Source organism: Lactuca saligna, chromosome 4, assembly GCF_052625555.1.
Source record: "Lactuca saligna cultivar CGN05327 chromosome 4, ASM5262555v1, whole genome shotgun sequence".
Taxonomy (NCBI): Eukaryota; Viridiplantae; Streptophyta; class Magnoliopsida; order Asterales; family Asteraceae; genus Lactuca; species Lactuca saligna.
This window is the reverse complement of record NC_136420.1, coordinates 334,220,041-334,233,410: the sequence shown is the minus strand read 5'-3', so window position 1 is coordinate 334,233,410 and position 13,370 is coordinate 334,220,041. Positions and strand designations below refer to the sequence as shown.

The following is a 13,370-nucleotide window of genomic DNA, read 5'->3' as shown; positions in this document are numbered from 1 at the left end:
CCTAGGGTGTCTTAACTTGGTTAATTATTTGTTAAATGACTAATTGGATACATATATGTTTCATTATATGTTAACTAGGACCATTGTGTATGTTCAAGTCTCCACTTGACACCTATACCTTGTCAGACACTTCCGTACAATCCACTCACAATAGATGAGTTCATACCCCTTAATTAACCTTTTAAATATTTGTAAATGCTTTTATGGGGGGGGGGAAGGAATACAAGTTCAATCATGATAGTTATTATATCAATCACATGTGATTAATAACTATCAAACTATGGATTTGCTACACTTTTAGCTGTTCCACCAAGTATACTAGTTGAATATGATTTCTCAAAACAAATTTTTATACTAAAATCTTTATTAAACTGTATTTAATACTATATCTTTCCTTTCAAACTCTGTTACAATTATGTTTCAAACAAAGGATTTCTTATGCTTTAAAATGTTTTTATCAAACAAACTGCTTTCAAATTATTTTATAAACTGATATTAAGTCATCAACTCTTATTTATTAAACTTTTCAAAGGTTTTACCAAAACTTCTTTTATACTTTTATATTGTTAATTGCATGCCTATATATGTATAGTTATATAAGTAATGTTTAAAGGACTTAGGACTGCTAACTCGCTTTAATTCCTTTTCCTTGTTTGGATGTGGCCTTAGGGTATCGGTTACTTGTCCGAATGTCATCTAAATATTATTTATATATTATGTATACATATATAGACATAAAAGTTCTATCAGTCAATTCAGTACCTTTGGGTGGCAAAGGCATACTTTCGGTTATTCACATGCATTACTGGTAACTATAATAGGTGTAGTTAGGAGATACTATTTACTATTCCTAGTACAATTGTTTAAAGCATGTCTATATATGTATAGTTATATAAATACTGTTTGAAGGACTTAGAACTGCTAACTCGCCTTATTTCATTTTCCTTGTCTGGATGTGTACTTAAGGTATCAGTTAGTTGTTTTGTATACATATGTAGATATAAAGGTTCTAATTAGTCAGTTTAGTACCATTGGGTAGCAAAGGTATACGTTCATATATTTCTAGTAAACTATTATAGGTATAGTTTTGGGTATATATATATATATATATATATATATATATATATATATATATATATATATATATATATATATATATGATTACGTATCATAAATGTGGATTTCGACCTAACGATTCGTAGTGGAAGTCACCTTTAGTTTCCCAGAATCTCTTCTAAGGAGAACTTTTAGTATGGGGACTATCAATCACATTATTACTTACTTTCAGCGGGTCTCATGAGAAGACTACGTACTTACTTACAGCGTGTCTCATGAGAAGACTACTTACTTACAACGGGTCTTGTGAGAAGATTGCTTACTTACTTTCAGTGAGTCTCGTTAGAAGAATATTTACTTACTTTCATTCGGTTCTTGGTAGAAGACTACTTTTTATACTAGTAGGAAATATGGGATTTTCTAGGGTTTTCATACTTATACAAAAATTTCCTCAAAACTATTGCAAGTCTTTTATTACAAGTTTTATTTACAAATATTGACGTTAAATACTTATGAATTCACCAGCTTTATGCTGATACTCACTTTCAAAATAACTTGTATTCTCAGGTCACTAATAAACAGGTACGATGACCAGGTTTTGTGAAGACGGAGCAGTCAAGACTCGTCTTTTCTTTTGAATATTCATTATATTGTTTTATTCTATGAAAGAGCACACTTGTATTTAGAATTATACTATTAATTCAATGGATGATGTTGTTGCTTGTTTGCTACTTTGCATTGTTGTGATACTTTACATGACGTCCTCCGCCCCAGAACGTTTCCGCTGTTCTTGGTTTTGAGGTGTGACAGATTGGTATCAGAGCATTGTTTATAGTGAATTGAGTATATCAACCCATAAAAGATATACAGACTATAAATACAATGGGATTAAAATACTCTGACCAAGAGTTTATACCACTACTAGAAATATAGCCTTTTACGACGCACGAACCATGACACGTAGTGATTTATGATACGCAAAGGTGAGTGTCTAAAAAATAATGTCATCTCTTCCAAAATTTAAAGGATTTCAGACGCGCATTTTTGCGTGCCCTAAAATTAGTGTCTAAAAAAAAAAAAAAACACGGAGGGCACCTGCGTGTCGTCTACGACCGTCGCTTTATAAATTTTAATAGAACGCGCGCGTTCCATCCGGGGAAAATGAAATCCCAAAAACTTAAAATCCCCGCCTTCCTTTTTTTTCTCCCTCCACTTTAATTTCCCTAGTAGCTAGGGCTTTTTTTTTCAAGAACTTGCCCCGATTATGCCCTCCTGTAATGCTCATTCTCTCTTCAACTTCATTTTCTCTCCTTCTCACTTTGACAAACCCTTTCTCTTCTTCTCGGTTCTCGACGTCGACAGCTTCTCCCACCTCCGACGTTTCTCTTGGTGTTGGCGTCTCCCACCTCTGACCTCCGTCTAGCCCTGCCCCACCGTCCAACGCTTTCCAGCATCACCCAGCCGATGGAGCCCCTTATCTCCGGAAATCTCATCTCGCCTGCCCTTGCCAGCAACATTAGGTCTGGTGACCTAGACCGAGAAAACTTAGAGGCTTCGGAGGAGTGGTGGCACTACTCAAATCCCAGCGACGGAAGGAAACTCTCTATCACAGCAACAGAAAGTCGGAGACTGGAATGGGAGAAAGAGAAATAGAAATCGAGAAATTGACTTATACAGTAAATGGGGAAGAATCGATGATGCATGCAACATGTTTGATAAAATGCCTCATCCGCCACTAGAACAAAACTGTACGGACAATTCCAATCTCTCGTAAGTTTCGTTAATTTGAATATTTGATTTGTTGTGATGCGGCTTAGATCTTAATTACACTCGGATGCTCGCTTAGAAATAGATAATTTTTACAATTCGATTCACCCTTAATCTGTCATTTCGTTTTTGAAATCATTGATCCATCGTGATTGGGCTTTATGTGAGCATCTTCGTTTTCTAGATTTGGACTTTGTGGAATATCTAACTGTAACTTCTGTAATTGTGATTGATGATTTTGGGAGGATCTTTTGGAGGGAGGATCTTTTGGCTGCAGGGCAACAAGAGCAGTAGAAGCAGCAGTAGGTCGGCAAGAGAAAGAATGTTTGATTGGCAACAATCAGAAGAAAGAAAGAAAGACAAGAAGAAAGAAGAATGAAGAAAGTAGAAAGAAGAAAGAAGAAAGAGAAAAGACATGAAGAAAGATGAATGAAGAAAGTAGAAAGAAGAAAGAAGAGAGACAAGAGAGAAGAGGTCGATCATTGTTGGAGCCGATCACCTCCATTGCCGAGAGATAGATTCATTGTAGAGAGTGAAGCAGGAAAAAGGACTCGGTGGTGCTAGGTCTTTGTGATCAGAAGAAAGAAGAAGAAGAAGAAAAAAAAACAACACAACTGTGTGACATGCTAGCAGGCAAGAAAGAAGAAAGAAGCAGCAAGCGATCACTTTTGATCGAGAAGGAAAGAAAATTGAAGCAAGGTACAACAAGAGTCTAAGCAAGATAGAGGAAGATTGAAGCAAGATAGCAAGATCAAACCTAAGTGGTTTGACTAGCAAGTAATAAGATTCGAAGTGACCAAACAAGAAAGTTCGAATCAAGGAAGAAAATAGTAAGTTTAGCAAGATTAAGAGATAAGAACCTTGTAGACCGTTTTAGTTTGTTTCCATTGGATATGTACTACAGGCTATATATATAGCCTTTGTTTTCTGAATATGAGAAGTCAGTGTGCAGCAGCTTTGAGTCCAAAGTACTTTCATATCTCTATATTTGCTTTTTGCATACATATATATCTGTGTTGTGTGAGTGAGAAGGTTGGGACCTGTTCCAACAGTCCTCACTAATTAAGGTGCCATGTTGCATCCATGTAAACCCTGAACTTCATAAACTGTATGATTTGCTTAATGGCAATTATAATGATCATATTCACTAATGCAGTTGGAGCTGATGCTGATGAAGATAGAATTGAATTACTCTTGTCGGAGGTTAAGGGTAAAGATATCACCGAATTGATTGCATCTGGAAGGGAGAAGTTGGCTTCTGTTCCTTCAGGTGGCGGTGGTGGTGTTGCAGTTGCCGCAACAGGTGGTAGTGGTGCTGCTCCCGCTGCAGCCGCTGCAGCTGAGTTAAAGAAAGAGGAGAAAGTTGTAGAGAAAGAAGAGTCCGATGATGTAAGCTCTTTTATATCCATTGATCTTCATTGTTTGTTTTTAAACTGTTTTTTTTATGGTTGCATGTTTTTGACTATCTTTTTTTTTTTCATATTTTTTTGTAGGGTATGGGATTCAGTTTGTTTGACTGAGGATGGTATGAAGCATGTTCTTTTGTGGTTTTTGGATATGATGTTTTGGTAGTATTTTGTTAGTGTCATCTTCAAATGAAGAATTTTGTAAGACCTTGCAAAAGTTTCTTTTTAGTTTTTATACATCAAATGTTTTTTAACATAGTTTTATATGACCTTTACTTTTGTTAATTTGGATGACAGGATGTTGCTTCATTCTGAAGTAAGAATTCTTCCCGATATTTCAATTTTCATTTTTAAAAAAAAATTATTTTTAATAGTCTTGATGGTTTTATAAATAAAAAATTTTGATGTCATCATTTTTTGATCTTTATAATTTGTAGGTTGAAAGGAAGTCTCTTCCTCATTCAGAAAGACCAGATCGTCTTCGAGCAATTGCTGCCAGCCTGGCAACTGCAGGTGTGTGTGATTCCTTCTCTTTTGTAAATTCTCATTTTGAAGGAATGGAATGAAAATTTGCAATATAACCCATTTTTATTTATAAAATTTGTAATATTAGAGAACAGTTATTTGGATTCTAATGAGCTTTTATGTTTAATCTTTTAGTTTTGCAAATTAAAATTTTATAAAATTTGTAATATTAGAGAACAGTTATTTGCTAGGTACATTAATCTTTATGTTTGATGGATCATGGGTTGTGGGTCATGGGTCATGGGTCATGGGTCAGGTGCGTCCTCCAGGTCATCATGCTGGAGTGAGACAAGCAATGGGATTCTGTCTGCATAACAATGCAGCCATTGCTGCATCAGCAGCACAAGCTGCAGGAGCAAAAAAAGTCTTGATTGTTGATTGGGTAATAATCTTTGTAATTAAAAAAAAAAAGTATGAGTTGTAGTTATCTAACCTTATTTATTTACAGGATGTACACCATGGAAATGGAACTCAAGAAATATTTGAGCAGAACAAAACAGTAATTTTATTTTTATTTTTTTTATTCGTGCAATAATTGATACTACTTTCTTCAACTTGTTAATGATATTATTATTATATGGTTAACTCCATATTCTGTATTTTTTTTGGTTTAACCACAGAAATAATTTTTTTCTTGGTTAACCACAAAGAGTTTGTGATATTTAAAAAAAACATAAACACTATAAGTGTTTTCTGGTAATAAATTGCAGGAGGCCATGTAAAATTAACTATCATTCATTCTCCTATAAAAAAAATGAAACTCAACATAAATATAAAACAATATAGTTGATTAATTTATTTTAAATCATAAATAACATTGTATATTACTATCTGACTATTTCTGATGATACTGGTTTTAATTGTTATAGGTGTTGTATATATCCTTACATAGACATGAAGGTGGAAAATTCTACCTTGGTACAGGCGTTGCCCATGAGGTAAACATAACCCTAATTTTTTTTCTCTCTCATTTTTTACATCGAGAAGGGTAAAATGGTCATTTCACTCTTATATATGTTATCAGGTGGGGTCCATGGGTGGAGAAGGGTATTGTGTAAATGTTCCATGGAGTCGTGGAGGAGTTGGGGACCATAGTCACAGGATTCGCCAAAGTAGTCACGATCCACGTTCCAAACGGCTCGATCCCAAACGGGGTACGATTGCGTATCGATCGCCGACAGAAACGCCCTCCGGTACGTCATGCTTGCGATCCCACCAATTCTTTAAATCGATACCTGAAACGTGAAATTGGCAAATTGAAGCAAATGCAGGGTTTCTTGTAAGATGAGGGTGAATGCATCAGGTATGCCACCTTTGTTTTCCCTTTGTCATGTTTGAATTGTTTGGAATTAGTTATGTTATGTCAATGTATGCTTTATGTTATGTCAATATATATATATATATATATATATATATATATATATATATATATATATATATATATATATATATGTAAATGACATGTATACATACTCCTGAAATTTCCTATATTTGGCTGAAAACATGCAGACAAACAAATTTGACATATTAGTGCCTTGCAGCCTCTCAAAGTTCTTGCATTCAGGTTATTCTTTTAGAAAGAAAATTGTCAAAGGTGATTGTCAAAGGAGAATTTATTCAAGGGTTTCTTTTAATGTTGTACATGTTTTGTTTTCAATAATAAATATTATGCAATATTAGCAATGTGTTACATTTACTTACTATTGGAATGATTATTTGTATATGACATTAAATTTTATGAAATGGATTATATTTTTTGTTAATGATATTTTATTTTCTATTATGAGGCATTAAATTCAAATTTAATTTGAAAATTACTAAATCTATTAAAAATATTTTTTTTAAACATTTAAAATTATGATACGCAAAAATGTGTGTCATCTTCATTTATGACATGGCCTTTCTTGACAGGGGCTTTCTTGATACGCATTGCGTGTCATTAACACGCGCGTCGTAAGGTTACGACATGCGAATGCGTGTCGTCTTCCTTTATGACAGGGCCTTCCTTGATACGCATTGCGTGTCATAAACGCGCGTCGTAAATGCGCATCGTAAATGCGCGTCGTCTGTAGACGATGCGCAAAAGCGCGTCGTCTCTCTTTATGACAGGGCCTTCCTTGACGTGCATTTGCGCGTCGTCTGAGCGTTTTACGACGCGCAATGAGCGTCGTAAAAGGCCTTTTTCTAGTAGTGTACCTTTAAGTACTAAAATACTTAACTAAAAGTATACATATCTACGCACCTACATACTTACTATAGAACAATATCATACTAGAACATAACAAAGGTATTTAATTGTTGGGCACAACAGTCAAAACTGGGCAGTTATGTAATCATATCTGGAATGAATATAGCCTGATAAACTATATTTATTTGAGATATGGTGAACGTGTGTTCGGGGATGATAGTGGTGTTGCGGCAAACCTAAAACTTACCAAATACTAGGTCCAAAGGAGTATTTAGAACAAAACATAAAGTAAAATACTATCTGAGTATTTGGAGATACTATCCAATAACAATACTAAAAGTGTATAGTAACAAGAAACCTAAGAACCAGACCCAAAACAGAGATACTATAGGAATATCTTCAATAACTGTAAATAATTATATGAGAATTAAAGGACCCTTACTAATCGGTCTATGATGGCAAAGTTTATACATCCTAGAGTTATATATAGTAAAGATCTCATAGACTTAGAATGTGTGGTTTCGGTTCACTTCCTTTTCCTTGTCTGGATGTGGATTTGGAGTAGTATCACATATTCGAATGACTATTAGATCCGAGTTATATATAATTAGTATACTCTATGTAATTATAGAAAGATTCAATAAGGATCTCAAGTTAAAATTAGTACTATAAATAGATTGAGTATTCTCATAGATTCTCTAGACATTCCCATTATCGCACTGATAACATGACGAGAGACACCACCTCACTAAAATAGTCAACAAAGAGAACTTCGAGAAGGGATCAAACAAAGAGTACGAAGCTAGTGGGATGCCAGAGGACACCAAAGGGATATAAGTGGACATCAGATTACTTTCTATCATTAGAACCCTATACCATTCCTACTATTTCTTGTTGTTGAACTATTGTGAGAGTCATGGGCACTCACGAGAGTGCACCTATAATGATTTTACGAATGCCAAACCCCTGAATTTTAATGGAACTGGAGGGTTTATGATATTAAGACAATGGATAGAAAAGACAGAAGTAGTCTTTGAGATCTACGCCTGCCTAGAGAAAAACAAGGTCAAGTTTGCTACTTGTACCTTTTCAGAAATAGCTTTAACATGGTGGAATGGTCACATTAAGGCACTGACTCTAATAGTTGCAAATTCGATAAGCTGGGAGAACCTAAAAATAATGCTGATGAGAGAATATTCTCCACGAGGGGAAATGAAAAAACTCGAGCAAGAAATTTGGAATCTGGAAATGGTTAGTTCTAATATATCAACCTATACCAATAGATTTTGCGACCTGACAATTCTTTGCCCATATATGGTTTTTCCTGAGAGCAAGAAAATAGAAAGATATATTTGGGGACTGTCGCCTGAAATTCAGTCAAGCGTGTTAGCATCAAGGCCAAATACTTTTGATAGTGCCAAAGAACTAGCACAATCTATTATTAACCACGGAAACTATTAGAAGTCAATAATTGCTGTACAAGATCAACAAAAGGGAAACAACAACAACAGTAGGAAGCAAGGTTGGAACAAGAGGAAAGATGAGTCCTCACAGGAATCCTCAAGGAAACAATAGTTACTTACTGTCAATGCTACTAACATACCTACAATAGTCTCTTTTAACCCATTACCACCAAAGCCTTATGCTGGTAATCTCCTAAAGTGCAACAAATGCCACTATCACCATCATGGACCTTGTCGAGAAATTCAGTGCTTAAACTGCAACAAAAAGTGGCACAACATTCGTTACTGCAAGACTCCAACAAGGCTGATCAACCAAGTACCCAACGCTAGTGTGAGCCAAGCTTGCTACGGTTGTGGCGAGGTGGGTCACTACAAAAGAAACTGCTCGGGAACAACAAATGCTGGCATAGAAGGAAGGATGCTAACGATCACCGCCGCAGGAGAGACTACTCCGGACCCACGTTAAAAATCTATTACGTTCAGTAGCGTTTATGTTAGACTTCTAAAATTTTAAAAACTAGTGCAACTAGAGTCTTATCTTTTGCGAGATCCCATCCGTGTTAGGGACTCTCATGCTGCGTGTACTGGCTTTTTGTAATATACTTTGTTTACAGCTGTAATAGCATAGCTGAAACTAAAGTACTAAAAACTCTTTCATAGATTGCACCATCTTGTTTTGTAACACCTTTTGATGCAGTCTAACGCCTGTAATTTCAAGTAGTTTGACATCATCATATGACTTGAGTCGATTTGATCCTCACAGTGCCAGTTTCAAGCGAAAATCCTTTTCTCATAATCGACTCTCTAGCGAAGCCATCGTTCCAGAACTCCGAGGTGCTCATGCACAAAGTACCTTATGATTCGTAGCCTTCCCGAAGTAACATCAGCAAACCTCTTTGGAAAACTACTCATACAGTATGTCAAGTTCAATCCAAAGGCCCATACGATTAACCTATCATGGAGGAAAGTATGCACTGGGGTGGTACATAATCAAGATTCTACAGGTTTAGAATTGATGATTCCGCTTTAACTTCATTTCCTTGTTTGGATGTGAGCTTAGAGAAGAATCATTTATTCGACTACCTTTTCAATCTTAATTATATACGACTCATATACCCGAGACGGTGATTGAACAACCATGTATGAGTTCTAATATGAATTTAAGGACGGAGACTGTCTCCTGACAATGAGTAATTGTGCTACATGTAGGTAAACTTAGAAGCCAAACTTAGAACTTCCCATCAATCATGACAAGAGATGCAGATGGAACAGAAGTACCTATTCTTTTCATGATTTAGGAGTATTCACTTTCGAATCTGAATTTCGGGAAGAAATTCCCTTTAACAGGGGGATGATGTGACAACCCAGAATTTTCATTCGTACAAACCCTAAAGTCAAGCACTTCAATTAAAAGTAAATTACATTTCTGATAATTGTTAGCCAGTTTAAAGTCTGTTTGAGTGTTTTTTTGTATTTATTCTTCAAACGAAAGAGTGAAAGGAAGTACCTTCTTGGGTATTGGAGTAGCAAACCCACAATTAACACCCTAGTAAAGAGTTCACGGCCAAATGTTTGGATTTTGGTCCGTAAACTCTCAAGTGGCCGTGAACTTGTGCCTTAGGCATGAGTTTACTCCCCATTCCCTTCGTTCCTCACTTCCACTCTCAAGAACACTCCCCATTCTCTCTCAAGTTACATCCCGTTATTCACCCGATATTCCGAAAACGTAAGTGTTTCTCGACTTGATTTGTTTCTATAACCAAACATCTAGTTGTTATACATCATTTCATCCATTCATTATTGATTCACTTAGATCTTCAAATGTTCTTCAAAACGCCAAGAACACCAAGAACACACACTAGTGTTCTTGGACTTTAAACACGAAATCTAGCTTCTATCTTGTAAGTACACTTGCCCTAGCTTCTTGTGTGCTTAATATGAACTTGTTTACACTTGAAAATCACCAAGAAACATAAGATCAAAGGAGTTTACGGCCAAGGGATGTTCTTGGGCCGTAAACCCTTCTAAATGGTGTTAAATGGACCCTAGTACCTTCCTAAGCCTTGGATGCTAGATAAACCATACACCATGCTGAATGTACTGTCGAGCCCTAGCAGGTGAACAAAACCCTGATCCTACTCTGGTGCCCTCACTATATATTACCAGCTCTCCCCCTTTTGGGGTTCGAACCACTACTCGCTTGCCCTCGCAATCAATCATAGCACCGAACCGACTGAGCCAATCCATGCCCACAATCACACACACCTCCCCCATGGGCATCGAAATCAAATCTATCGGAAAAGACACCCCGAAAATCTCCAAGTCACATCCTCGATAAACAGAAGAAGCAGAAACCCCGTGTTTCTTGGCAATAGAAAATCGCAACGGACACTATAATTCGCCCACTAGCGCACGGACCTCCCTACTAAAACACTGAGACACGAAGGACCGACTCGCGCCCGAGTCAAATAAGACCAAAGCAGGCAAAGCATTCACCAAAAACATACCTAATCACAGGTTCAACAGATAAGCATACAATAGATAAATAAAACGAGATGAGGATAGAAACATACTGGCAACCACATCTGGTGCTGCTCTGGCCTCCTCCGTCGTGAGCTGGAAAGCACGACCCTGATCCTTTGGAGGCTCTGCCCTAAATGGTCTCCCATAGGTGATCCTCAAAGTAGTCGGTGCTGCCGCCTGCACCGGCTTGGCGGCAAGTAGTGGACAGTTGGTCCTCATGTGACCAACCTGATTGTAGTGATAACATAACCACATCACTGGGTAGATACAAACTGTCAGATATCGGTCTTGAGCATACTCAGATAATGAGTCATATGAGACTGCTCGGAAGTAAACTCTGGGCAGAACATCGCCCATTCGGTGAACATACGAGTGATCTCCATCATCGACTCTCCATCCCATCTCAAGCTAAGAAACTCCTATGCCAAACGTTCCCGCTCAACCCTCGGAATGTAACGGGCGCGGAACATATCCCTGAACTGTTCCCAAGTAACAACAACTCTCTAATCATCAGTGTAAGACTAAGTCGTAAGTCTCCACCAGTCCTTGGCCCAGGACCTAAGCAGGTTCATAGCACACTTGACCTTCTGGTCAGCAGGACATGAGCAGGTGAAGAAACACCCCTCCACATATGAAATCCATCTCATATCCTTGATGGGATCCTGCATCCCATCGAAAGTAGGGGGCTTCATGTTATCGAAGTACCTGTACTGAAAACCCCTACCAACTCCTCCCCATGTCGTAGATACAGCTGATGCAGTTGCTGCGATAGCTGTCTCTGCGAGGGCTGCGTAGTGCTCATCAAAATACTCCACCATGGTGGTCTTAATCGACCCAAACATTTCTGAAACCTCGATCCAAAACAACACAACAACCTCATCGTGCAGGATCGCTCGGATCTTGTTATCCATCTCATCTGGCTGATAGTCTCAGGTGCTGTCAGCTCCCCCTGTCTGCCCTCTCCCGATCCTGATCCTGATCCCGAACTAGATCCAGTCACAAAGCGTTTGGTCACCACCACTATGAAACATAACACAAGGTGTCAGATAACTTTTACGAATATTAGGTACCAAACCCCGACATAATATTAGGGGTTGTGACTTCCTTGTGACGCGTATGGGTCCTGTGCTTTCAGTAGTATGGGCCCATACTACCTTCCACACCTACCCATCTTTGTCCCAAGTATCATCACAAAGCCCTAACGATACACATACTTATATCAAGCACTCAAGCCTCACTCCTAAAGGAAGGCTAAATGCCTCGAAGTCGGCGGTCTCCTCCCAAACAACCTATCCACCCACGAAACTTCCACCAACCCTGCAGCACTAGTGTATGCTAGCCATACATAACGCTGGACCCTATAGACTTTTGAATATTCAATCCTACCCTAAGCTCCCAATCAAACAAGAATAGAACATAAGACAAAATCAAACATTCTCAGGCTATAAGATCTTAGTTATCTATAACCGTGATGACTACACTAGATAACTACAGTATTGATGTCAATTTCATATAAGAGAAACCCTAGGCTAGCAGGCATCATGTAATCAGGAAATTCTATCATGCAATTTGTAACGACCGAAAAATACAACCAATTTAAATTATTCAAAAACAACCCGATTCCATTAGATTATTACAAAAAGGTTTTCAATACAAAATCATTTAGAGTATTCCCAGAATCAATTGTTACAAAATCATGAGGAGCGATACGATCACGCCTTTGCCTTGCCACGGTCTCTTGAAGAACCTGAAAAACATTAAACCACAACTGTAAGCTCGAAAGCTTAGTGAGATACCCCCAGAATACCAACCACGTATACCATACACAAATCGCACCATTTCAATACGAATCACAGAACAGACATGCATATCGGGTCTACTGTGGGACTGGTCCGCCTTGTCGGGCCTTTAGTCCACCTGGTCCAATCTCAAAGTCCAATCATGTACCTCGAGTCTGCAGTGTGGTTGGTCCGCCCGCACTAGGCCTTCAACTCACCTGGTCCACTCTCTGAGTCTACAGTATGACTGGTCCGCCCGCATCGGGCCTTCAGTCGGCCTGGTCCACTCTTCGAACCTTTGGCACGTCTATTCCGCCCGCGTGGGGCCTACAACATATCCAGACCGCTCGCTGGGCCTTCGGAATAACCGGTCTGCCCTGGGTATCTTAGCCTATAGCACAAAGCAGGACCCGCCTCAACCCATCTCCAGTCCAAACAACCATGTGCACATAAACATATAATCATATAACAGTTCACATTCAAACAAACCGATCTTGCAGATCACATAGCATAACATACTTTAAGCAGGATACCGACCTAACAGGTCACTAGCATAGCATCTCCCTATCTCTTAGGATATCGATCTCAATTAGGTCTCTAACATATACCATCCTAACTCTCGGGATGCAAGCATATCACAGCAAAAAAATAACAACAACTACCC

At 38.0% G+C, this 13,370-nt stretch overlaps 1 protein-coding gene and 1 long non-coding RNA gene across 2 annotated transcripts; both read left to right on the top strand.

Annotated features, from left to right (window-relative positions):
- The first annotated feature begins 3,944 nt into the window (after positions 1-3,944).
- LOC145040156 (uncharacterized) lies at positions 3,945-4,457 on the top strand. The gene is made up of 2 exons (XM_078988128.1): positions 3,945-4,212; positions 4,317-4,457. Exons 1-2 carry the CDS (start codon positions 3,946-3,948, stop codon positions 4,341-4,343), a joined length of 294 nt encoding a protein of 97 aa, XP_078844254.1. The 5' UTR covers position 3,945; the 3' UTR covers positions 4,344-4,457.
- Positions 4,458-5,016: 559 nt separating this feature from the next.
- LOC145040155 (uncharacterized) lies at positions 5,017-5,668 on the top strand. Its single transcript, XR_013679868.1, has 3 exons — positions 5,017-5,136; positions 5,203-5,253; positions 5,624-5,668. It is a non-coding gene; the product is annotated as an uncharacterized LOC145040155 (long non-coding RNA).
- Positions 5,669-13,370: the final 7,702 nt, after the last annotated feature.